Source organism: Mizuhopecten yessoensis, unplaced genomic scaffold (genome assembly GCF_002113885.1).
Source record: "Mizuhopecten yessoensis strain PY_sf001 unplaced genomic scaffold, ASM211388v2 scaffold716279, whole genome shotgun sequence".
NCBI lineage: Eukaryota > Metazoa > Mollusca > Bivalvia > Pectinida > Pectinidae > Mizuhopecten > Mizuhopecten yessoensis.
In genome coordinates, this window is record NW_018480037.1 from 46295 (window position 1) to 74119 (window position 27825).

General features: G+C 39.8%; 1 protein-coding gene across 1 annotated transcript; it reads right to left on the reverse strand.

The window, feature by feature from the left end:
• Nucleotides 1-27825, reverse strand: LOC110442576. The gene is made up of 18 exons (XM_021486251.1): nt 27231-27825; nt 24824-24868; nt 24280-24387; nt 21431-21469; nt 21212-21283; nt 20082-20212; nt 16945-17108; nt 16380-16470; nt 14524-14663; nt 14152-14195; nt 13496-13606; nt 12889-12975; nt 12295-12403; nt 10695-10837; nt 2967-3367; nt 1489-1586; nt 1149-1205; nt 1-913 (listed from the first exon to the last, which is right to left on the reverse strand). The coding sequence occupies exons 1-18, from the start codon at nt 27405-27407 to the stop codon at nt 888-890; spliced, it is 2043 nt and encodes a 680-aa protein (XP_021341926.1). The 5' UTR covers nt 27408-27825; the 3' UTR covers nt 1-887.

Sequence of the window (27825 nt, forward strand, 5' to 3'; positions counted from 1 at the left end):
TAAATAAATCATATTTTATTTCATTTTAAGCTCTATATTTCCATGTTTGAGGTGGTATATAATATAAACTTTAACCATAATTTATTGTTAATTTTCTCATCACATATAATAACACTGATGTAACAAAGAATAAATAAATCTATACACTAAGAATAAAGTTACAACATTATGACAGCATTTGCATACAACACATCAATATTAGGTCAATTGTTGATCCGGAAAAGTTGAGTTTCTTAATCTGTATATAAAGGTAAATCAATTTTGAATTATGACAGTGTTCCTATATATACACATAAATTCATTAGAAATCCCATACTCGTATTCAGTATTCCTGTACTTTTTTCAGGTATTTTTAGGAATATTTCCACAATTGGTACACCATCAGTTATTTCTATACTCAGTCACAATATTTCCATATTCATTACACGTAGACATGTATATCACAATATTTCACTAATCAGTTCCTGTCTATATTATAATATTTCTGTACTCATCACGTGTATCCGTTTCAGAATATTCCTGCACTCCGTACACCTAAATATCACAATATGTTTGTACTCGATTCACATATCTATATATCACGACAGTTTTGTGCTCATTACAAGCAGACAATGTAGCCTGAGTTTCCTCTGGCCCTGACACCAGACTACAAGACATTTTGACAGATAGATGTCTGGTGTGGGCCCATATTGTATACCACAATATTCATGTACTTACAACTTATCTATATTAGGATATTTCTGTGTACTTGGTACATGATGTATATATCAAAGACTAAAATGACTACTACATTGGTGTATTGTGTTCCACAGTTGAGAAGTGTGCCTTGCTTGTTCTCTCACAACTGTAGTAGACTGACACACGTCATCGTGCAATCTCTATCACCATTACCTTGCAGCCAAAAATTTCTGACCTAAAAAATAAAAGGGAAAAAAAAGCGGTAATGGTGTAGTTAATTATAAAAGTGTTTGCTATGAGATAGAGATCAGCCATAATGACTTCCATAGATTTATGAGAAACACTTATTTTCAAATGTAGACTTACAATGAGTAATATTGCATTTAATCTGTATTGCATGAAATTTGGAACTCATGTTACAAATCAAGCTCTAAGCCTTCATTTATTCACAAACATGTAGTCATAATTACCTGTCATGGTCTCGGGTTTGATGAAATCATTCATTGCCGTTGTTTGGAAGTTGTTTCCTGTAAGCCAAATTAAATCAGATTCGTTAACAGTGATAAATATTTATATTTCAACACACTTTTGAATATGTCACCTTCAGGTTAATGAATCCTAGCATCAACCTCGATTGCGGAAATTAATTGATATGCATGTCAGTTTCTAAAAATTGCTACAGGATAAACACTTATGTCCAGAAGTTTTCAATGCTCAATGAGAACCAAACTTGGCGTGGTAACACTAATGTCCTGAGTTGTCATTGGTTGTCGGTGTGAAAGCTATGCAATGGTGAAATGTAATACTTACGTCCCGAGTTATCGGTGTGGAAGAGATGTGTCGTGGCAATCTCCTTGCCAACTTTCGTGTTCATGTCCCTCATCGTCCGAACTTGAGCGTCAGTAAATCTACAACACATTGTCCATGGTGAGATATAGCTTCTTTTTGTTTATACCAACGTAGATCTATTAAGCTTTTACCAACACTTTATTTCCCAAACATTTCTATTATCCTAAACTGTTTTCAGTTTTCTACAATTTTCTCTGGGTACTCCGGTTTCCTCCAACATCAAGACACACCAACATATGGGCTAACAAGAGTAATTAATGCAAGTTGAAATAATTTGTTTACATAACTTGTTTATTAAATAAAGTGTATTATTAGGGCCCCGTATCGGAGATACGGGTACCCTATAGTAATCACTCTGTCTGTCTGTCTGTCCACAAACTTTGTTCCTGGCTGATAACTTTGGTATTTATTGACCGATGTACATGAAACTTGGTCAAGATGTTCAGTTCATAAAAATACACATTGATGTAAAAAGTCAAGGTCAAAGGTCAAGGTCATTAGGTTCAAAGGTCAAGGTCAAATTTTACATCTTTTCACTGATGAACATTTTGTTATGACATTATGAAGCAAAGTTGATCAGAATTAAACAAGGAGTCAACTGACCAAAGGTCAAGGTCATCGGGTCAGGGGTCAAGGTCAAATTTTGTAGCTTTTCACTAGTGAACATTTCGCTATGACATTATGGAGCAAAGTTGTTCGGAATTAAACAAAGAGACACACTGAGGTAAAAAGTTGAGGTCAAAGGTCAAGGTCATGAGATTCAAAGGTCAAGGTCAAATTTGGCATCTTTTCACTGATGAACATTTTGTTATGACATGATGAAGCAAAGTTGATCAGAATTAAACAACAAGTCAACTGACCAAAGGTCAAGGTCATTAGGTCAAAGGTTAAGGTTACATTTTGTATCTTTTCACTGGTGAACATTTCGCTATGACACTTTGAAGCAATGTTGCTCAGAATTAAACAAGGAGTCAATTGACCAAAGGTCAAGGTCACTTGGTCAAAGGTCAAGGTTAAAATTTTGTACCTTTTCCCTGATGAACATTTTACTATGACATTATGAAGCAATGTTGTTCAGAACTTAACACAGAGTCAACTGACCTTAGTTTCAGGTTACTGGGTCCAAAGGGTCAAGGTCAAGTGTTGTATTTTTCACTGATGAACATTTTGTTATGATATTAAGAAGCAAAAATGGTCGGAATTAAAGAATAAGTCAACTGACCAAAGATCAGGGTCACTGGGTTAATGGGCAAGGTCATTTGGGTCCAAAGGTCAAAGACAAAGTGGATCTCTGACTTTGACTCGGCTCTTGATGGAGAAGGTATATAAGGTGAAATAAAACAAATCAAAGCTAACAAATGAGTATTGCACCGGTAATTACATTTCTTTGTTACACCTATAACCAGTTTATACTTAAACCACTAGTAGTCAGTACTGACCGTCTCTCTGGGAGAGGTTTGAAGTCTGCCTTCATCACCGATGTCCTCATCGCATGTTCGGGCTGTGGAGAGGCATAGGCTGCTCTAGCCATCAGACTCTCGTTGTTGCTCACTGTTTTGGGGTCAGCAGCTCTCAGATCCTGAGTGTTTTCACTAATAGTCAGAGATGTGAACTTAACAGGAGCAACATTCTCAGTTTTACCAGCAGGTTTAAGCCCCTGGTCATTCTTCTTTTCACCTAAATATTTTATCTGTGTTTCTGTTGTAAAGTCCGTTGGGTTGTACCCCACCACAAAATGTGTGCTCTTGCCGTCACTCAGCCTCGATCTGGTCTGTGCATCCTTTTGGAGGCGTCTTCCAGTGGCATGGCCACCTGTCATAAACGTTCCTATGTAGTTGTTCTGCAATGACAACAAATAACATACATTATTATTTCTGTACCTTACATGAAGCTGGTTGGAGTAACCAAATCATGGCCTCTAGCTATTTCATCAGGAGTGGAGGGGCTTTTACTCATTTTTACATGAATATTAACCACTCAATTCTACATGACTGGAGTTGACCCCTCACCCCTAAGTTATGAATATTGACCTTCACCAATCTCTACTTATGAAAAATGACCCCTCACCCCTAAGTTATGAAGATTGACCTTCACCAACCTCTACTTATGAAAAATAACCCCTTACCCCTAAGTTATGAAGATTGACCCTCACCAACCTCTGCTTATGAGAATTGACCCCTCATCCCTAAGTTATGAAGAATGACCTTTACCAACCACTACTTATGAAAATTGACCCCTTGCCTCTTCTTTATGAAAACTGACCTTTATAAAAATTGACCCATCAGCCTTACTTTATCGAGATTTATCCCCCTTATTTCAACTTTATGAAAATTAACCCATCACTACCACTTTATCGAGATTGACCCCCTCACCTCTACTCTATGAAAATTGACCTGTCACCTCAACATTATGGGAGTGACCCCTCATCTCCACTGTATTGAGATTGCCATTTTCACCATTTTTAATGTAGATTGACCCCTCATCCCAACTTAATGGGGACTGACTCACTATCTCATACCTCGCCTCCACTTTATGGAGATTTGGTGGGGATCTCCTACTAATACTAACCTTTACTTCTGACTTGTGGATTGACACCTCACCTCCACTTTATGGAGATTGGGTGGGGATCTCCTACTACTACTAACCTTTACCTCTGACATGTGGATTGACACGTCACCTCCACTTCATGGGGATTGGGTGGGCATCTCCTACTACTACTAACCTTTACCTCTGACATGTGGATTGACACCTCACCTCCACTTTATGGAGATTGGGTGGGGATCTCCTACTACTACTAACCTTTACTTCTGACATGTGGATTGACACGTCACCTCCACTTCATGGGGATTGGGTGGGCATCTCCTACTACTACTAACCTTTACCTCTGACATGTGGATTGACACCTCACCTCCACTTTATGGGGATTGGGTGGGCATCTCCTACTTCTACTAACCTTTGCTTCTGACATGTGGATTGACACCTCACCTCCACTTTATGGGGATTGGGTGGGCATCTCCTACTTCTACTAACCTTTGCTTCTGACATGTGGATTGACACCTCACCTCCACTTTATGGGGATTGGGTGGGCATCTCCTACTTCTACTAACCTTTGCTTCTGACATGTGGATTGACACCTCACCTCCACTTTATGGGGATTGGGTGGGCATCTCCTACTTCTACTAACCTTTGCTTCTGACATGTGGATTGACACCTCACCTCCACTTTATGGGGATTGGGTGGGCATCTCCTACTTCTACTAACCTTTGCTTCTGACATGTGGATTGACACCTCACCTCCACTTTATGGGGATTGGGTGGGCATCTCCTACTTCTACTAACCTTTGCTTCTGACATGTGGATTGACACCTCACCTCCACTTTATGGGGATTGGGTGGGCATCTCCTACTTCTACTAACCTTTGCTTCTGACATGTGGATTGACACCTCACCTCCACTTTATGGGGATTGGGTGGGCATCTCCTACTTCTACTAACCTTTGCTTCTGACATGTGGATTGACACCTCACCTCCACTTTATGGGGATTGGGTGGGCATCTCCTACTTCTACTAACCTTTGCTTCTGACATGTGGATTGACACCTCACCTCCACTTTATGGGGATTGGGTGGGCATCTCCTACTTCTACTAACCTTTGCTTCTGACATGTGGATTGACACCTCACCTCCACTTTATGGGGATTGGGTGGGCATCTCCTACTTCTACTAACCTTTGCTTCTGACATGTGGATTGACACCTCACCTCCACTTTATGGGGATTGGGTGGGCATCTCCTACTTCTACTAACCTTTGCTTCTGACATGTGGATTGACACCTCACCTCCACTTTATGGGGATTGGGTGGGCATCTCCTACTTCTACTAACCTTTGCTTCTGACATGTGGATTGACACCTCACCTCCACTTTATGGGGATTGGGTGGGCATCTCCTACTTCTACTAACCTTTGCTTCTGACATGTGGATTGACACCTCACCTCCACTTTATGGGGATTGGGTGGGCATCTCCTACTTCTACTAACCTTTGCTTCTGACATGTGGATTGACACCTCACCTCCACTTTATGGGGATTGGGTGGGCATCTCCTACTTCTACTAACCTTTGCTTCTGACATGTGGATTGACACCTCACCTCCACTTTATGGGGATTGGGTGGGCATCTCCTACTTCTACTAACCTTTGCTTCTGACATGTGGATTGACACCTCACCTCCACTTTATGGGGATTGGGTGGGCATCTCCTACTTCTACTAACCTTTGCTTCTGACATGTGGATTGACACCTCACCTCCACTTTATGGGGATTGGGTGGGCATCTCCTACTTCTACTAACCTTTGCTTCTGACATGTGGATTGACACCTCACCTCCACTTTATGGGGATTGGGTGGGCATCTCCTACTTCTACTAACCTTTGCTTCTGACATGTGGATTGACACCTCACCTCCACTTTATGGGGATTGGGTGGGCATCTCCTACTTCTACTAACCTTTGCTTCTGACATGTGGATTGACACCTCACCTCCACTTTATGGGGATTGGGTGGGCATCTCCTACTTCTACTAACCTTTGCTTCTGACATGTGGATTGACACCTCACCTCCACTTTATGGGGATTGGGTGGGCATCTCCTACTTCTACTAACCTTTGCTTCTGACATGTGGATTGACACCTCACCTCCACTTTATGGGGATTGGGTGGGCATCTCCTACTTCTACTAACCTTTGCTTCTGACATGTGGATTGACACCTCACCTCCACTTTATGGGGATTGGGTGGGCATCTCCTACTTCTACTAACCTTTGCTTCTGACATGTGGATTGACACCTCACCTCCACTTTATGGGGATTGGGTGGGCATCTCCTACTTCTACTAACCTTTGCTTCTGACATGTGGATTGACACCTCACCTCCACTTTATGGGGATTGGGTGGGCATCTCCTACTTCTACTAACCTTTGCTTCTGACATGTGGATTGACACCTCACCTCCACTTTATGGGGATTGGGTGGGCATCTCCTACTTCTACTAACCTTTGCTTCTGACATGTGGATTGACACCTCACCTCCACTTTATGGGGATTGGGTGGGCATCTCCTACTTCTACTAACCTTTGCTTCTGACATGTGGATTGACACCTCACCTCCACTTTATGGGGATTGGGTGGGCATCTCCTACTTCTACTAACCTTTGCTTCTGACATGTGGATTGACACCTCACCTCCACTTTATGGGGATTGGGTGGGCATCTCCTACTTCTACTAACCTTTGCTTCTGACATGTGGATTGACACCTCACCTCCACTTTATGGGGATTGGGTGGGCATCTCCTACTTCTACTAACCTTTGCTTCTGACATGTGGATTGACACCTCACCTCCACTTTATGGGGATTGGGTGGGCATCTCCTACTTCTACTAACCTTTGCTTCTGACATGTGGATTGACACCTCACCTCCACTTTATGGGGATTGGGTGGGCATCTCCTACTTCTACTAACCTTTGCTTCTGACATGTGGATTGACACCTCACCTCCACTTTATGGGGATTGGGTGGGCATCTCCTACTTCTACTAACCTTTGCTTCTGACATGTGGATTGACACCTCACCTCCACTTTATGGGGATTGGGTGGGCATCTCCTACTTCTACTAACCTTTGCTTCTGACATGTGGATTGACACCTCACCTCCACTTTATGGGGATTGGGTGGGCATCTCCTACTTCTACTAACCTTTGCTTCTGACATGTGGATTGACACCTCACCTCCACTTTATGGGGATTGGGTGGGCATCTCCTACTTCTACTAACCTTTGCTTCTGACATGTGGATTGACACCTCACCTCCACTTTATGGGGATTGGGTGGGCATCTCCTACTTCTACTAACCTTTGCTTCTGACATGTGGATTGACACCTCACCTCCACTTTATGGGGATTGGGTGGGCATCTCCTACTTCTACTAACCTTTGCTTCTGACATGTGGATTGACACCTCACCTCCACTTTATGGGGATTGGGTGGGCATCTCCTACTTCTACTAACCTTTGCTTCTGACATGTGGATTGACACCTCACCTCCACTTTATGGGGATTGGGTGGGCATCTCCTACTTCTACTAACCTTTGCTTCTGACATGTGGATTGACACCTCACCTCCACTTTATGGGGATTGGGTGGGCATCTCCTACTTCTACTAACCTTTGCTTCTGACATGTGGATTGACACCTCACCTCCACTTTATGGGGATTGGGTGGGCATCTCCTACTTCTACTAACCTTTGCTTCTGACATGTGGATTGACACCTCACCTCCACTTTATGGGGATTGGGTGGGCATCTCCTACTTCTACTAACCTTTGCTTCTGACATGTGGATTGACACCTCACCTCCACTTTATGGGGATTGGGTGGGCATCTCCTACTTCTACTAACCTTTGCTTCTGACATGTGGATTGACACCTCACCTCCACTTTATGGGGATTGGGTGGGCATCTCCTACTTCTACTAACCTTTGCTTCTGACATGTGGATTGACACCTCACCTCCACTTTATGGGGATTGGGTGGGCATCTCCTACTTCTACTAACCTTTGCTTCTGACATGTGGATTGACACCTCACCTCCACTTTATGGAGATTGGGTGGGCATCTCCTACTTCTACTAACCTTTGCTTCTGACATGTGGATTGACACCTCACCTCCACTTTATGGGGATTGGGTGGGCATCTCCTACTTCTATTAACCTTTACTTCTGACGTGTGGATTGACACGTCACCTCCACTCTATGGAGATTTGGTGGGGATCTCCTACTACTACTAACCTTTACTTCTGACGTGTTGATTGACACGTCACCTCCACTTTATGGAGATTGGGTGGGCATCTCCTACTACTACTAACCTTTGCTTCTGACGTGTGGATTGACACGTCACCTCCACTTTATGGAGATTTGGTGGGGATCTCCTACTACTACTATCCTTTACTTCTGACGTGTGGATTGACACGCCACCTCCACTCTATGGAGATTTGGTGGGGATCTCCTCCCCCCCCTAACCTTTACTTCTGACGTGTGGATTGACACCTCGCCTCCACTTTATGGGGATTGGGAGGGCATCTCCTACTACTACTAACCTTTGCTTCTGACTGCGTCTTGTTGAGGCCTGGGTATGGAAGGGCATCATCAGGTGTGAGCTAATCACCTACTTCTACTAACCTTTACCTCTGACATGTGGATTCACACCTCACCTCCACTTTATGGAGATTGGGTGGGCATCTTCTACTTCTACTAACCTTTACCTCTGACATGTGGATTGACACCTCGCCTCCACTTTCTGGGGATTGGGGGGGCATCTCCTACTACTACTAACCTTTACTTCTGACTTGTGGATTGACACCTCGCCTCCACTTTATGGGGATTGGGTGGGGATCTCCTACTTCTACTATCTTTTACTTCTGACATGTGGATTGACACGTCACCTCCACTTTAAGGAGATTGGGTGGGCATCTCCTACTACTACTACCCTTTTCCTTTGACATGTGGATTGACACCTCGCCTCCACTTGATGGGAATTGGGTGGGCATCTCCTACTTCTACTAACTTTTACTTCTGACATGTGGATTGACCCCTCGCCTCCACTTTGTGGAGATTGGGTGGGCATCTCCTACTACTACTAACCTTTACCTTTGACATGTGGATTGACACCTCGCCTCCACTTTATGGAGATTGGGTGGGCATCTTCTACTTCTACTAACCTTTACCTCTGACATGTGGATTCACACCTCACCTCCACTTTATGGAGATTGGGATGGGATCTCCTACTTCTCCTAACCTTTACTTTTGACGTGTGGATTGACACGTCACCTCCACTCTATGGAGATTTGGGGGGGATCTCCTACTACTACTAACCTTTACTTCTGACGTGTTGATTGACACGTCACCTCCACTTTATGGAGATTGGGTGGGCATCTTCTACTTCTACTAACCTTTACCTCTGACATGTGGATTCACACCTCACCTCCACTTTATGGAGATTGGGATGGGATCTCCTACTTCTCCTAACCTTTACTTTTGACGTGTGGATTGACACCTCGCCTCCACTTTATGGGGTTTGGGTGGGCATCTCCTACTACTACTAACCTTTGCTTCTGACTACATCTTGTTGAGGCCTGGGTATGGAAGGGCATCATCAGGTGTGAGGTAATCACCTACTTCTACTAACCTTTACCTCTGACATGTGGATTGACACGTCACCTCCACTTTATGGGGATTGGGTGGGCATCTCCTACTACTACTAACCTTTACTTCTGACGTGTGGATTGACATGTCACCTCCACTCTATGGAGATTTGGTGGGGATCTCCTCCTACTACTAACCTTTACTTCTGACTTGTGGATTGACACCTCGCCTCCACTTTATGGGGATTGGGAGGGCATCTCCTACTACTACTAACCTTTGCTTCTGACGTGTGGATTGACACGTCACCTCCACTCTATGGAGATTTGGGGGGGATCTCCTACTACTACTAACCTTTACCTCTGACATGTGGATTAACACCTCACCTCCACTTCATGGGTTGCTTCTGACATGTGGATTGACACCTCACCTCCACTTTATGGAGATTTGGTGGGGATCTCCTACTACCACTAACCTTTACTTCTGACGTGTGGATTGACATGTCACCTCCACTCTATGGAGATTTGGTGGGGATCTCCTCCTACTACTAACCTTTACTTCTGACTTGTGGATTGACACCTCGCCTCCACTTTATGGAGATTGGGTAGGGATCTTCTACTTCTACTAACCTTTACCTCTGACATGTGGATTGACACGTCACCTCCACTTTAAGGAGATTGGGTGGGCATCTCCTACTACTACTAACCTTTGCTTCTGACGTGTGGATTGACACGTCACCTCCACCCTATGGAGATTTGGTGGGGATCTCCTACTACCACTAACCTTTACTTCTGACGTGTGGATTGACACGTCTCCTCCTCTTTATGGAGATTTGGTGGGGATCTCCTACCACTACTAACCTTTACGTCTGACGTTTGGATTGACACGTCACCTCCACTTTATGGAGATTTGGTGGGGATCTCCTACTACTACTATCCTTTACTTCTGACGTGTGGATTGACACGCCACCTCCACTCTATGGAGATTTGGTGGGGATCTCCTACTACTACTAACCTTTGCTTCTGACTGCATCTTGTTGAGGCCTGGGTATGGAAGGGCATCATCGGGTGTGAGGTAATCATAACTGACTCCAGCATCAAACAGCTGTCCCACAGCCTTGAAGCCTGGGGGAGGACGCACATAGTCTGAGTGGGCCACTGTAACAAATAATTGTCACTCAAATGGTATCAACTGTTCATGAAAAAAGCAAAAAGCAAACATGAAAAACGAACATGTTTCAAACATGACATTTGAAAGCAGAGCAAAGACATTTCTTAAAGAAGATTTATTTCTCATATGAACAGATTGAGTTGTTATGAGGCTGGTTTCTCTATTGAGTCATTGCTTATGATAATGGTTTCTGACGGGCTTGAGAGAGTGATATGACCCCTCTTATAAAGAATGGTTGCTCACCTAAGGGCTTTCAGTTGAAATTTGTTGTTAATGGTAACCACTTTGGTTTTATATCTTCATACAGAGGTCATTCATCATTACACTGGCACAATATGTTAGAAATTACTTTTGGATTAAAACCCTTCAGACAACTTTTACTGATCACAGGGAGATCCCCAGAGTTTCCAGAACCCTTTAACTTGTTTAATTTTGGTAAAGGGACCATTTTAATTTCCACAATATTCACAGTAATCTAACTTGAATTTTCCTGACCTAAAGATAACCCTTGTTCTGCCATGTCTCCCAGACATCATTCGAACACATCGAAGATTTTGTAATGAGGCAATTGCTAATATGTTCCCATAAATATAACATAGTAAGCCATAGTGCCATATATAGATACATGAAGCACTAGAGCGACCGCTTACGGTGCAGACAGGCTATAATTAGCAAGGCCAACCAGTTTTGATGGGGATTCATTCTCACGGAATTATTATGCATCTTCTATTAACTGATATGATGAAAGTGGACAGGTGATTATAGTTAAAATGTACTGGGGACCATTAATATTGTTTGTGTACATTATATAGAATATGGAGCGAATCCAGGATTGTGTGATATTGAGTGCGGCAGGGTGTGTAGTTGGAATGAGTACTTGGTCTAACAACCTGTTCAGTGAGAGAGAGAGAGGGGGCTGATGGTGGTTAACTTTGGCAGCTAAATAAGGCACTTAACATGATTACTGTATGAAATGTGGAGAGAGGACCAATATAAGGCTAAAGACTATTAAGTGTTCAATTATAATTAACTTAATTGATTTATTCTGTTAAGTATGAACACAACATCTGCTTGATTCTGATGGTTAATACGTCAAATAGATGAAAATGGCATTATAGATATATATATAAATTTTTGGCATAGAGATACACCCATGATCTATGATTATGGACGGCCAATTGAAGAAACCCAAAACATGAAAGCTAAATTGTGCAATCAAAAGGTCAGTGGGAAAATGTTCTAGCGATTGCGTTGTCATCTAACTCTCCAAAATAACATTTTTCTATGGACTTAGAAAAAATCTGTTAATTAATGTTACTTATAGATATAAGCTGTGCCAGTCTCACTTAAGTTGCCACATGAGACTTTTCTGTGGGTTATCCCCTGTGACATTTGTCCCCTGTTCCCTTTACTACTACAGGGCCTGGTGATTAATGTTACTTACATGACCTCTGTCTGTCCTGGGCGTGTCTGTTGAGGTCGTAGCTCATGATGATATTATCGTGATCTCTCTTATCCAAATTAACTTCCATTAGAGTTTTCCCCTCTGCATTCTGCAGCAATATAACAAAAGCAATCCTGTACAATTACCAACTATATCACCAACATGACCTTCACTATAGTAATTTATGTCATCGTATCAATGTATCTCCAATGTGACCTTCACCATATAATCATATATCTTTTTTGTTCCAATTATAGTTGGGATAATCTACAAAATGAACTCTGCAATTTTGTTTTTCCATTATCTTGTCTGATGATGATCCATGGTTAATTTATAACTAAAACATTTGTTAACAGTCTACCTGTCTCACAAATAAAAACTTTAATTCTCATTTTGTGGGTTTGTAAAATATCCCATACAGTAATGAAATCTTAAAGAATGTGATGCATAAAAGCTACAAATACTGGTAACCAATAGCAAACTTACACAATAATGTTACCTTTTTTTTCTTATGAAGGTAATATTAATCATATATAATTAATATACCTACCCTGTAGGGCAGGGCAGGCTGATAGCTGTAATATATGTACCTACCCTGTAGGGCTGGGCAGGCTGATAGCTGTAATCCACGTTGTTACTCGTGCTACCAAATGCAGAATATGCAGGATCATTTTGTAAAATCTGCAAAAATATTGTTCAGATTAAAATGTGTTCACTTCGAGGAGAGAAAAAAACATGAGTGTCAAATATTCCTGGTATAACAAGAACACTGAGTATTATTAACAAAAGTGACCAAATACAATACTGTGATCATAATCAGATAAATGCTTGTAAAAGGTGTATAAACTTAGCCTAAATCTGTGGGTAGGTCATATCAGTGGTCAGGCCTCTGATTGTCTGGACAATACATATCTCTGGTCACTAACATTTATCAGTTGTCAAGCCTCTGAGTGTCTGGACAATACATATCTCTGGTCACTATCATTAATCAGCCTTAATTAAATGAATTTAAAAAAAAAAGGAATACAAAGTGTAATTACAATTGTATCAGTATTTAAATGTTCTGTGAAAATTATTTTGAATTCTTCCAATTTGCAGGCATTTAAAACATCTGTGGAACGTATTCTTGGTGAAATATCCTATGTTTTTGTGGCAAAGTTTGAAGTATTTGGACTAAGAAATGTCTGGTGTTGGTAATTACATTGCCTGCAGCCTTGGTGGGGGTCTGCTGAGGAGGTCCTCTCTTAGCCATGGCCGCTAAAGCATAGTCCTTCCCATACATACTGTGTAATGTAGTGGGGTCATGTCCAAACTGGAAACAAATAAATCAACATCCTAAAACATATCTGGCCTGTTATGGATCTGCTGTTATCTGAATGACATTAAGGACATTGGATTATCGGTTATGCTCCAATTAAGCTGGTAAGAGATTTGATGTCAAATTGAAGTTTCCATTTAAACATGACAGATGAAACATACTAGAAATTTGAAGTAAGGAAGCACCTAGATTTTGAACAATAAAACACTGTTACAGTGTATGGTGACTACACAAAAATCTTGGCCAATGTAACATCACCACCATACACTTGGTAGTCTTAAACCAATTCTAGGTCACCATACATTAGCAGTAAACTTTGACCAATACAAGGTCAATATATCCTGTATCACATATCAATTCAAGGTCATCATACTGTAAACTTGACCAATATCTGTAGAATGGTAATATTCCGGGGCAATGTTCAGTGATCGAGATTTAACATTCCAAACACTATAAATTGACCAAGGCGTAATATATTCTTTGGTAATGTACATTGTTTGAGGTTTGCATTCTAACTGCCGTTGGTCTGGAGAACTTACCTTGAAGTGTGCTGAGCTCTGATAGGTCTTGCCATCTGCAGCACCTGTAAACATTGTGTACATGATTTAGGATCAGTTACTCCAGAGGACCTGCTAGCAAATGATTGAGTCCTTACAGCAACCCCCTTTTATATCATTATCAATATGTGTTTCAAAGCATGGAGCAGTTGCTAGGTCATTTGCTCTAATTTGAAGTCTGGGAAATGAAAATATGAATAATATATCACCATATCCCATGAGAAGAAAGTCTATTTTAGTTTTAAATCAATAATAATTAAAATCATATCTAAAAGAGAGTAGGTCTAAGCTTACTATGTTGTACAAGGAATCTTGTATCATTTACCACCCACTGAGGTACTGTGCATAACCTACCCTTAAAGACATCTGGGACGATGACATCTCTGGCGTAAGCTGCGAGGTGGCTAGTTCTCGTGTTGTCGTCGGGAAGTGTTACCCCTATTTTGGACGATGGAAGCTCCTCACCTTTGAGCTCTGCTTGTTCTCTAGCCTTACTGTCAACAATAACAATACACAACATCAGGTCAACATCAATGAATAACAAGGTCAAAAACAATATTAACAGCAATCTCAAAATGTCCAAGACATATCAAATAAATAGTAATAGATATGATTTCAAGAATGTTAATTTGAATTAGTCAAATAAAATTTAAAAAGAACAAAGTCATCAAAAAGGTCACAGACAACTTAACCACATGATCTATGTCAAAAACAAGGTCAAACCAATAAAAGAAAGATCAAAGACAAAGTCAACAAGGTCAATGTTAACAAGATCTATATCAAAGTTACCAAGTTAAATAATAAAATTACCAACAAGATAAATAACAAAATTATTAACAATGTCAAGAATAAAATCACCAACCAGCTAAAGGTCAATAATCAAATTACCAACAAGATCAATAACAAAATTATCAACAAGGTCAATGAAAAGTCCTCAATGTCAATGTCAACAACAAGGTCAATGATAAAGTCGTCAAGGTCAATGTCAACAACAAGGTCAATGATAAAGTCATCAAGGTCAATGTCAACAACAAGGTCAATGATAAAGTTGTCAATGTCAACAACAAGGTCAAAGATAAAGTCGTCAAGGTCAATGTTAACAAGGTCAATGATAAAGTTGTCAAGGTCAATGTCAACAACAACGACAATGATAAAGTCCTCAATGTCAATGTCAACAACAAGTTCAATGATAAAGTCAACAGCAAGGTCAATGATAAAATTGTCAAGGTCAATGTCAACATCAAGGTCAATGATAAAGTCCTCAATGTCAATGTCAACAACAACAACAACAATTATAAAGTCCTCAATGTCAATGTCAACAAAAACGACAATGATAAAGTTGTCAAGGTCAATGTCAACATCAAGGTCAGTGATAAAGTCGTCAAGGTCAATGTCAACAACAACGACAATGATAAAGTTGTCAAGGTCAATGTCAACATCAAGGTCAGTGATAAAGTCGTTTAGGTCAATGTCAACAACAAGGTCAATGATAACGTTGTCAATGTCAACAACAAGGTCAAAGATAAAGTCGTCAAGGTCAATGTCAACAACAAGGTCTATGATAACGTTGTCAATGTCAACAACAAGGTCAAAGATAAAGTCGTCAAGGTCAATGATAAAGTTGTCAAGGTCAATGTCAACATAAAGGTCAATGATAAAGTCCTCAATGTCAATGTCAACAACAACGACAATGATAAAGTCCTCAATGTCAATGTCAACAACAAGGTCAATGATAAAGTCAACAACAAGGTCAATGATAAAGTTGTCAAGGTCAATGTCAACATCAAGGTCAGTGATAAAGTCCTCAATGTCAAAGTCAACAACAACGACAATGATAAAGTCCTCAATGTCAATGTCAACAATGAGGCCAAATATGAACAAAGACAGCAATGAGGTCTTTGTGCAAAGAGTGAAGGTAGAACAAGATCATTTTTGTAGCTCACATAATTTCACAACAGATTTATTTTTTAAATTTTAACTTAATTGTAGAAAACAGAGAAAGCCAATTTACTTACAATACACATTAATATAAAAATCATGCTAGACGAAACATCAGTGTTCGTGGTTTTCAAGTAGAGAAGGAGAACGCTTTAATGGAGATCTCCTATAGAACCTTCTCCCCTGAGATATGTTGTTATATCAGGGTTAACGGTAGGAGATACCCTTATTAGTGTGACAAAGGCTGGTCACTGTGTCAAGTGTCTACTTACTCGGCAGCCTTTAGGGCCCGCGCAGCTGTCTCTGCTGGGGGTAATGTCCGCGGACCAAACTCATCATTAACTGTCGTATCGTAGTTACCCTCTGGAACAATAATTGATACCATGTGTATGACCACAACTGTTAGAAATTCAAAAGCAGTAAACTTGTAAATAAGTACTGATAAAAACGTTACTTGATTGTTCACCATTTGTTGGTAAGATAGTCTAGTATATGTGGATGTGATAACACATGAATCAGTCAGTGATAATAATCAGTATTTGATCACAAGTTAATTTCAATTTTATACACCTGTTTAATAAATGTTAAACAAAGGTTGATATTTGCTGTATTAAAAAAAAATAAAAAAAATAATCAGCACCCATATATATTTTTTTGGTATTTTTCAACCTTTCACCAAATACATATGTATTTTTATTGTAAACATGTTTTATTCATTTGAACAAACGGGTACAAATAAATAAATAAATAAATGATTGTAACAAAATAAGATATTTTAGATTTTTCATGAGAAAAAATTTGAAATCATCTTTATTATGTTTTGCTGGTGTATCTTACTGATTCCATCGTAGTCGCCGTATCTGAAGACGTGAGACGTCCGGCCGAGTTCCTTCATGGCTTTGCTGACCTGGGTGGTAGCCTGTTCCTCGGGCGAGAAGGCAAGGGAATGACCTTGGACCGCGTCCCCCACCCCATACACACGCTGGCTCTCACTGAATATACTACAGACAAACAATATCTGTTTAGTGATAGCTGTGGTATTGTACCACTATTTGTAGATTTTAAGAAGAGCAGTTAAAGGTCTAAATTGGAATAAAATTGTCCATCAAAACAACAACATGCTTTAAAATGCTCCCTCACATGATCAATTTAAATAATTATTTGCTTTTATAGTCATATGCTTGTCATTGAATGGTGGTCTGTAAAAACAGGTTTCTGTCTTTCAGAGGAGATCTGTATAGACAGGGTTTGGCTTATAGGGCTTGTAAATTGAGTTTGGATACATAAACAGTTTTCTGTGATGAAGAGATAGCTAAGAGTATATTTGTGATGAGGTGGTTGATATAGACAGGTGTCTGTTATTAGGAGGTAGTTGATACATGTATTCTTGAATGAGTGGCCCATTTATACAGGTTTCTGAGATGAGGTGATCTATTTAGACAAGCTTCTGACATGAATAATATATTCCACCTTTCACATTTTACCTGTTATTGGTTTTAGAGGTAAGGACATAAGCTACCTTACACCTGGGATTGATGTTAGAGTTATCTCCCTTATACATTGTATAGAGTTAAGAATTTGTTTGGTTTTTTTATGACCTCGCAAGGTCACATATGAAGACAGGTGCCTAGGGAGACGCCATCGAAAGTAAAAAATTGAGAGAGAAAAAATTATAAATAGATCCCAATGTTGCAATGAGGGCAGCATATCAAGTTTGGTCTCTTTATAATGTTCTCAAAGAGAAAACACCAAGGTAACCCCTCCCCCCCTCAATTCTTCAGACCCCCTCCCCTTCCCCAACATTAGTTACCCTTGTTCAGCATGCAGTAGGATACAACAGGTCTTCAGAAAATATTCTATTTTTCAAATTATATATTTCTGATTTCTTCTTATTACCTCTAGTGTCACTCTCATAGAAACGTGATATTAGTTCATGTATATATAGTAGAAGTATCTGGGTGCAGACTGGCAATGAGAGTTACCTAGGGTTGGCACTGCTAAACGTGATATTAGTACATGTATATATAGTAGAAGTATCTGGGTGTAGACTGGCAATGAGAGTTACCTAGGGTTGTCACTGCCAAACGTGATATTAGTACATGTATATATAGTAGGACTATCTGGGTGTAGACTGGCAATGAGAGTTACCTAGGGTTGTCACTGCCAAACGTGATATTAGTACATGTATATATAGTAGGACTATCTGGGTGTAGACTGGCAATGAGAGTTACCTAGGGTTGTCACTGCCAAACGTGATATTAGTACATGTATATATAGTAGGACTATCTGGGTGTAGACTGGCAATGAGAGTTACCTAGGGTTGTCACTGCCAAACGTGATATTAGTACATGTATATATAGTAGGACTATCTGGGTGTAGACTGGCAATGAGAGTTACCTAGGGTTGTCACTGCCAAACGTGATATTAGTACATGTATATATAGTAGGACTATCTGGGTGTAGACTGGCAATGAGAGTTACCTAGGGTTGTCACTGCCAAACGTGATATTAGTACATGTATATATAGTAGGACTATCTGGGTGTAGACTGGCAATGAGAGTTACCTAGGGTTGTCACTGCCAAACGTGATATTAGTACATGTATATATAGTAGGACTATCTGGGTGTAGACTGGCAATGAGAGTTACCTAGGGTTGTCACTGCCAAACGTGATATTAGTACATGTATATATAGTAGGACTATCTGGGTGTAGACTGGCAATGAGAGTTACCTAGGGTTGTCACTGCCAAACGTGATATTAGTACATGTATATATAGTAGGACTATCTGGGTGTAGACTGGCAATGAGAGTTACCTAGGGTTGTCACTGCCAAACGTGATATTAGTACATGTATATATAGTAGGACTATCTGGGTGTAGACTGGCAATGAGAGTTACCTAGGGTTGTCACTGCCAAACGTGATATTAGTACATGTATATATAGTAGGACTATCTGGGTGTAGACTGGCAATGAGAGTTACCTAGGGTTGTCACTGCCAAACGTGATATTAGTACATGTATATATAGTAGGACTATCTGGGTGTAGACTGGCAATGAGAGTTACCTAGGGTTGTCACTGCCAAACGTGATATTAGTACATGTATATATAGTAGGACTATCTGGGTGTAGACTGGCAATGAGAGTTACCTAGGGTTGTCACTGCCAAACGTGATATTAGTACATGTATATATAGTAGGACTATCTGGGTGTAGACTGGCAATGAGAGTTACCTAGGGTTGTCACTGCCAAACGTGATATTAGTACATGTATATATAGTAGGACTATCTGGGTGTAGACTGGCAATGAGAGTTACCTAGGGTTGTCACTGCCAAACGTGATATTAGTACATGTATATATAGTAGGACTATCTGGGTGTAGACTGGCAATGAGAGTTACCTAGGGTTGTCACTGCCAAACGTGATATTAGTACATGTATATATAGTAGGACTATCTGGGTGTAGACTGGCAATGAGAGTTACCTAGGGTTGTCACTGCCAAACGTGATATTAGTACATGTATATATAGTAGGACTATCTGGGTGTAGACTGGCAATGAGAGTTACCTAGGGTTGTCACTGCCAAACGTGATATTAGTACATGTATATATAGTAGGACTATCTGGGTGTAGACTGGCAATGAGAGTTACCTAGGGTTGTCACTGCCAAACGTGATATTAGTACATGTATATATAGTAGGACTATCTGGGTGTAGACTGGCAATGAGAGTTACCTAGGGTTGTCACTGCCAAACGTGATATTAGTACATGTATATATAGTAGGACTATCTGGGTGTAGACTGGCAATGAGAGTTACCTAGGGTTGTCACTGCCAAACGTGATATTAGTACATGTATATATAGTAGAAGTATCTGGGTGTAGACTGGCAATGAGAGTTACCTAGGGTTGTCACTGCCAAACGTGATATTAGTACATGTATATATAGTAGGACTATCTGGGTGTAGACTGGCAATGAGAGTTACCTAGGGTTGTCACTGCCAAGCGTGATATTGGTGCCACGATGTCTCTTAAAGCGTGTCTGGTCAATGGGAAGCTGCATCTTGGAGGTATTCAGTCGAGGGAACAGTGCTGCTTTACCGGATGACTTCTCTAGCTTTGATGGTGAGGGAACAAATCAGTGTAATATAATTGTATCATAAAAATAGGGCTTCAGTTGAAATTTCAATATCCTGTACAATTGTGGTGAACACGATAAGGCCTCAAGTTTGTAGTCTGCCGTTTATCTGAGCAGCTCCTTAATTTCTTTCTAATTTCCTTAAAGTTGAATTTATTATTCATGAAAATGCAGTTTTAAATATAAAATCTGAAGTCTATCTCCATCAGGGATAGTTTCATTGTTTTTTGTATTATTATATATTATATATACAGTTATCAATTCATCCTCAAAGTTAAGAGTGCCCTAAACATTTTTGACTATTGTGAAACTTAGTCTAATTTCAATTCAGACTTCAACACTTTCTAGTATATCCAAAAATGAATGAAGATGATCTTGTTCACAGGAATTTAAGATCCACAAACACGAAAATCAATGGAGACCTCTCAATCTAAATAAGATGCATTAGTATGACTCCCTGTTCTCCATAAATAGAAACAGGGGAATATGGATGGAAACCAATTATTTTTTAGTACACTCTTGTAATTAACATCAGCCTTACTTGTTTGACCTTAAAAAAATTCAAGATTATAACACTAGTCTTATATGGGTATTCTGTGGAATGTGTTGATTCCGGATCTAAATTATAGGTATTGCCAATCAAAACTGTCAAGAGCAAATCTCATGCTCCAACAGATTAATCTCATGTATGTGTTGTTGGCCATGTCTTTACTTAATCACATCCGTGTCATTGACCTATGACATTTGACCTAAAATAACCCCTTGAAATCTGATGTTATTTTCCTATTTCCAGAGAGTTTATCATATGGCCGATTTCAAGTTGGTCAAATCATGAATGCATTTTCAAACATTACAAAAACATTATACCTGAGTAGACAAATATAAATATAAAGAAAATAATGGTTTATATACCAAATTAACCATAAAGATGTAGTCATGCTTCCATGAACTTCATTAGTCTGACCTTTCAGAACTTACCCCGGGGTTGTAGTTGGAAGCATATTCAGAATTCTCCGTCTTTCTACTGGTCATATATCTAGGTGCCATATCCTGAAAATTACAAGACACATTTTCATTTTATTATTACGTTTCAAAATATTCGGACCTAACGACTTTGAATAAATGAAAAAGTTATGGTAAAATGACCTTTTGTGTAATACAGTGACCCCAAATACAACTCGTTATCGCAGTACTTACCGGCCAGTTTATATTTTTGTCGCCCTCGACCATCTCCAACTGAAACACAGGAAAATTGAAATACATGTTGCAGGTTGGTTATGATTGATTAATGCACATTCGCCTTGTTATGCTATAAGATAACTGTAACCGTATGATGGTCACTGTGGTAAGGTATGCATTCATACATAATTGTGTGTTATTTCCATGAATATTTAATTGTGTGTTTTAGTGGGGTAATAACACCCTGTTGTATTGATTTCCCTAACTACCCTAAGTAAGTATACCATTTGGTGGAGACCTTATCCTATGCTGTCGTACTGTTACTAGTGAGTTGTGGTGTGAGACCTTATCCTATGCTGTCATACTGTTACTAGTGAGTTGTGGTGTGATACCTTATACTTTGCTGTCGTACTGTTACTAATGAGTTGTGGTGTGATACCTTATACTATGCTGTCATACTGTTACTAATGAGTTGTGGTGTGAGACCTTATCCTATGCTGTCGTACTGTTACTAGTGAGTTGTGGTGTGATACCTTATACTATGCTGTCGTAATGTTACTAATGAGTTGTGGTGTGATACCTTATCCTATGCTGTCATACTGTTACTAGTGAGTTGTGGTGTAAGACCTTATACTATGCTGTCGTAATGTTACTAATGAGTTGTGGTGGGATAACTTATCCTATGCTGTCATACTGTTACTAATGAGTTGAGGTGTGAGACCTTATACTATGCTGTCAAACTGTTACTAGTGAGGTGTGGGGTGCTACCTTATACTATGCTGTCGTACCGTTACTAGTGAGTTGTGGTGTGATACCTTATCCTAAGCTGTCGTACTGTTACTAGTGAGGTGTGGTGTGATACCTTATCCTATGCTGTCGTACTGTTACTAGTGAGTTGTGGTGTGAGACCTTATCCTATGCTGCCGTACTGTTACTAGTGAGTTGTGGTGTGAGACCCTATCCTATGCTGTGGTACTGTTACTAGTGAGTTGTGGTGTGAGACCTTATACTATGCTGTTGTACTGTTACTAGTGAGTTATGGTGTGAGACCTTATACTATGCTGTCGTACTGTTACTAGTGAGTTATGGTGTGAGACCTTATACTATGCTGTTGTACTGTTACTAGTGAGTTATGGTGTGAGACCTTATACTATGCTGTCGTACTGTTTCTAGTGAGTTGTGGTGTGAGACCTTATCCTATGCTGTCGTACTGTTTCTAGTGAGTTGTGGTGTGAGACCTTAGCCTATGCTGCCGTACTGTTACTAGTGAGTTGTGGTGTGCTACCTTATACTATGCTGTCGTACTGTTACTAGTGAGTTGTGGTGTGATACCTTATCCTAAGCTGTCGTACTGTTACTAGTGAGTTATGGTGTGAGACCTTATAATATGCTGTCGTACTGTTACTAGTGAGTTGTGGTGTGCTACCTTATACTATGCTGTCGTACTGTTAATAGTGAGTTGTGGTGTGAGACCTTAGCCTATGCTGCCGTACTGTTACTAGTGAGATGTGGTGTGAGACCTTATACTATGCTGTTGTACTGTTACTAGTGAGTTATGGTGTGAGACCTTATACTATGCTGTTGTACTGTTACTAGTGAGTTATGGTGTGAGACCTTATACTATGCTGTCATACTGTTACTAATGAGTTGTGGTGTGAGACCTTATCCTAGCTGTCGTACTGTTACTAGTGAGTTGTTGTGTGAGACCTTATACTATGCTGTCGTACTGTTTCTAGTGAGTTGTGGTGTGAGACCTTATCCTATTCTGTCATACTGTTACTAGTGAGTTGTGGTGTTAGACCTTATACTATGCTGTCGTACTGTTACTAGTGAGTTGTGGTGCGAGACCTCATCCTATGCTGTCGTACTGTTACTAGTGAGTTGTTGTGTGAGACCTTATACTATGCTGTCATACTGTTACTAATGAGTTGTGGTGTGAGACCTTATCCTATTCTGTCATACTGTTACTAATGAGTTGTGGTGTGAGACCTTAATTATCCTATGCTGTCGTACTGTTACTTACTAGGGAGTTGTGGTGTGATACCTTATCCTATGCTGTCATACTGTTACTAATGAGTTGTGGTGTGAGACCTTATCCTATTCTGTCATACTGTTACTAATGAGTTATTGTGTGAGACCTTATACTATGCTGTCATACTGTTACTAGTGAGTTTTGGTGTGAGACCTTATACTATGCTGTCATACTGTTACTAGTGAGTTGTAGTGTGAGACCTTATCCTATTCTGTCATACTGTTACTAGTGAGTTGTGGTGTGAGACCTTATCCGAGCTGTCGTACTGTTACTAGTGAGTTGTGGTGTGAGACCTTATCCTATGCTGTCGTACTGTTACTAGTGAGTTTTGGTGTGAGACAGGTTTCCCTTTATCTAATACATCATAGTGTGTGGCAATGTCTTTTTGTTAATGGACAGACAACACCTTTCTAACGTTTGTTGTAAATATTGCCTCACGTAAGTTTTGGTATGCAGAGAAAACCAACCTCAACTATTTTTCCAAATATTGTGACAATGTCTTCCATAGAAATAATTATATGATTTTAATAGTTAAAACCACGGACTTAGAAAGCATCTAATTCCGTGTTCAAACTTTGTAGTGATGCCTTACGTAGTTGTCCACTTGGAAGACCTTCACCCTTCCCCGACACAAATGTATTGTATTTGGCAACGTTTTAAATAGTTATGGAATGGAACGAGAATCACATTTACTTTTGTTATACTCTGTAAATTGTGGAAAAGAGGGGTAATGGCTTGATATTCAAAGGTTTGTTGTTCAATATTCGTTGCCGGTATGAAGATGGTTTGGTGTACAGAGGGCTTTGCGATTTGTGACATAATATTGAAGGTTTACCTTGCACCATGGCTTTTCCTGGAAGTCGGTCTTTGTTGTACTGTCTTGGTAGGTTTTTACGTCTACATTAGCACCACTGTCATTACCCAGCTCAAAATGGTGTGTCAACTGTAACACAAACCCAGATCCATATACAATGTATTGGGCAAATTCAGCACGAGTCAGAACTACAACTGTTCTAATAAAAGATCGACAATAGATTGAAAGTCTGTCAAAACGCCGCGGTAGCTGCGCTGTATTAACCAATTTTACGTAGGCACTTAATTACTTCCTGGCTTTATTTCTGGCAACATTATGAGCCTTTTTCTTCTACATTTATTCTGATGCTGAGCATTCAAGACACAAAGTATGTCACAAGCTCGGCTGGATGTGTTAATTACGCAAATGTATGTCAGAGGCTCGGCTGGATATGGAGCTTAAGACATTTTCAGCAATATATAACGGGCTTGTAGTATTTGGCGCTTCGATGCAACAGATTACGTGGGTTTTTGGTTGCTTGCTTGAAACCTGAATGTTGTGTGGCCTGACGTTTGGACGGTCTTACCTGCCCTTTCTGTTCTTGTTTGTTACTTGGGTCTGGAATGGCGCCCTGAAGAATAAAACAATTAACACAATAAAGTTTACAGCAAACTTACAAACATGGGTCCTTCTATCGATATGTATCGGCAGGAAATGAGTAGTTTAGAATCGTATTATGATGTAATAAAGTTTGGATCACAGGGACGTGTGCCTTGCCCCTGTTATTTGGATTAACCATTACACTATGTCGGACAAAGACCATGCGAGGTGTTGTTAAGATCATATTATTCAGATGGGCTGCATTAAATAGTTAAAAGGAGGAGGAGGCAGAGTTTCGGAAAGACAGAATTTTTAAAATAAAAATGTATACCCCTTTCAACGCGCAAACAGCCCCACCCAGCCTTCCCAGGCTACGCCCATGGATGTGCTACATTCAGCTGTACCAATGATGCACCATGCACGGTCCTTTTGTGAATTACTGCTGATATGGTGTGTGTATCGTCATGTGTTACTATTACTGCTGTACCGGTTTTTCTTTTGTTGGTTTTGGTGCCCAGTTAATAGCTTAGGTCATTTAAGGACATGTCTCCATGAATTTAATGTGTTGCTGGAGGAAGTATTTGCGATGAGATGTGGTGCCGCCTTTAGAGACGATTTCCCCAATTGTTGGACATTTAGCAGGGAATAACAACTGCAAATGTACCATTATTATTGACTTTGGTATGTCCCGACCTGGAGACAGAACCACTGCCTTCCCCACTCACATGACTTGGCGAACGTTCTTTCCAAGCAAGGCGCCCAGAAGCATACAGGTTGTTAGGAGGTAGAGAGAAAATATAAAGATCCCAAATTATTCAACGGGTGCAGCAGATTAATTGTGGTCGTTAATTTGTCGCCATGTGTTATGACACAAAAACAAATACCCAATTTTGCAGGGGGTTCCAACATCAGTGGCCTCTGTCAGCATGCAGTGAGTAACAGAGGTAGGTGCTTTCTTACTCCCCGACCTGTAGGGGGGTGTCATACTAGTACGTACTATCAAATTGATTTTGTATTTTACTTGTGTGTCAATGATTTTAGGATATATATTGGTACATATATTTATATTAATATCTGTACCATTAACTGTTAGATAAGATGCATTTGTATTGATGTAATGCTTCTCCCTCCCCACAACCAACCAACCAACTACAAGAAGCATTGAGATGGACACTCAATGAGTAATATCATATACATCTGTGAAATTTCAAATGATTTATTTTTGCCAAGTCGAATACTTATACCGTGAATCTTCTCTCCACTGTATGACAAGAAATAACAAAAACGCCAAATCTACGACTTGCCCTACTAAATTAACAGGTTTACAAGCAGACCAAGTATCTGCCGTATTGTGTGTGGATTTGTATAAGACACACCATGTGATTATAAAATGTCATACATTTTGTCCCCTTTTATTACTCTGTTTTTACATTGTTTGAATAGTTTTGATCTGTACATTGGAACAAATAATGTGATTTGCCTCCTATCTCTTGAAAGAAGCGGTTCTGAACACTTCGTCAGAAGTCAGGTTGATCTCAATAATTGCCTATACAGTCCTTTAATGCAGTTCCAGTACAGAGTAACCGTTGTTTTACTAAGCTATTGGACAAATATACCTGCTTTATTGAACACCAGAAATTACCCTTAGAAATGCCAAACCTTCAGGGTCTTGTGATGTTTGCTCTGGCGTCGTGTGTGCTGCACTTTTGTTATGTGGCAATTTTAATTGACACATTGTTGACCTACGGTACTATTCCTTTGTCGTATTGAAAGCGTAATTCGTGTACAAGCTGCTTCTTATCCAGTATCATCGGCAGGGTGTGCGAATATGTTCCGACGTTTCATATGTTTTCTGTCTGATGAGAGTGACATTTTGTCAATTAAGTATTAATTAAGTCTTTGGGTATTTTTTAATTCTTGAATATTAAATACAATGACACCGATCTGCCATGACACATGTAATAGTATTTTAACAATGATACAAAGGGATAAGTATGATGTGATCGGGTCGCGTAAAGTCCTCACTCGTCATTTTTAACAGTGAATTATGAATCTATGAGAAGACGAAGACAACTAGCTTTAAAATGACTTAAGACGTTGTATGAATTGTAAAGGAAGGCCTCCTTCGTAACCCTCCCCCTCCCGCCATTTTGTGAAATGTCCATACATTTATGCCGATTTTTATAGTACATTGAAAAAATATGCATTTTTATTATTTCGGATTAAGTTTATAATCATATATTATGATTTATCATTAATATTATTGAACATATATCTTATAAATCATAAAGGACCATAATAATACTTGATTGTTCAGAGTGAACGGGTGTTCGATATATCTCTACTGGGTACTTAAGATAATTGTAGAAGCAGGGTGTTGATGGTATACTCACGGAGAAGTCGGTGTCGTAACTAGTACCATAATTGACTGCCTTCAGTTTATCGTCGGTGTAATTATATTCCCCCGGCTTCAAAACACAACTCTTGGACAGGCGAGTCCGGATCTCCTCCACCTGGAGGTTCCGAATCGGACCATAAATACGCCGTTTCCTTTCCTCCGTGGATTCCATGTTTAAAGTTTAGATCAAAATTTGTCCAAGAGAAAAAAGAGTAATTCAAATTCCCTCTAATCCTTTTGTGTATGTCCCGTTATAAAATAATGTTACTATTCCTTAAAACCGTATATAGATTTCACGAACGGGTACATAATTAATCTGTTAATCTAATCTCATTGTTGAGGGTTGTCCCTAACGACCAGCCTTTAATCTCCAGTCAGATTGTTCCATTAGTTAAATAGTTAATCCCCGTTAGTTTTACTTGTCGCACATACAAAAAGGTTAAACTGAACAGAATGTAAATATCGGGAATAGATCATTCACTTAGCGAGCGTTGAAATATTTTCAACAAATACTGTTACAATCACTGCATTTTGTTTTACACTTGTTTGTTACCCTATTTAAATGTACGCACTAAAGCTATATCTGATAA

Bases quoted from the DNA above. Each gene is read 5' to 3' on its own strand.
- LOC110442576 (XM_021486251.1), bottom strand. From the start codon at position 27,407: ATGGAATCCACGGAGGAAAGGAAACGGCGTATTTATGGTCCGATTCGG. The intron at 20,213-21,211 runs GTAAGTTCTGAA...TCACCATCAAAG, and splicing joins CTTCCAACTACAACCCCGGG to CTAGAGAAGTCATCCGGTAA. The intron at 914-1,148 runs GTAATTATGACT...TTTATTTTTTAG, and splicing joins CAAACCCGAGACCATGACAG to GTCAGAAATTTTTGGCTGCA.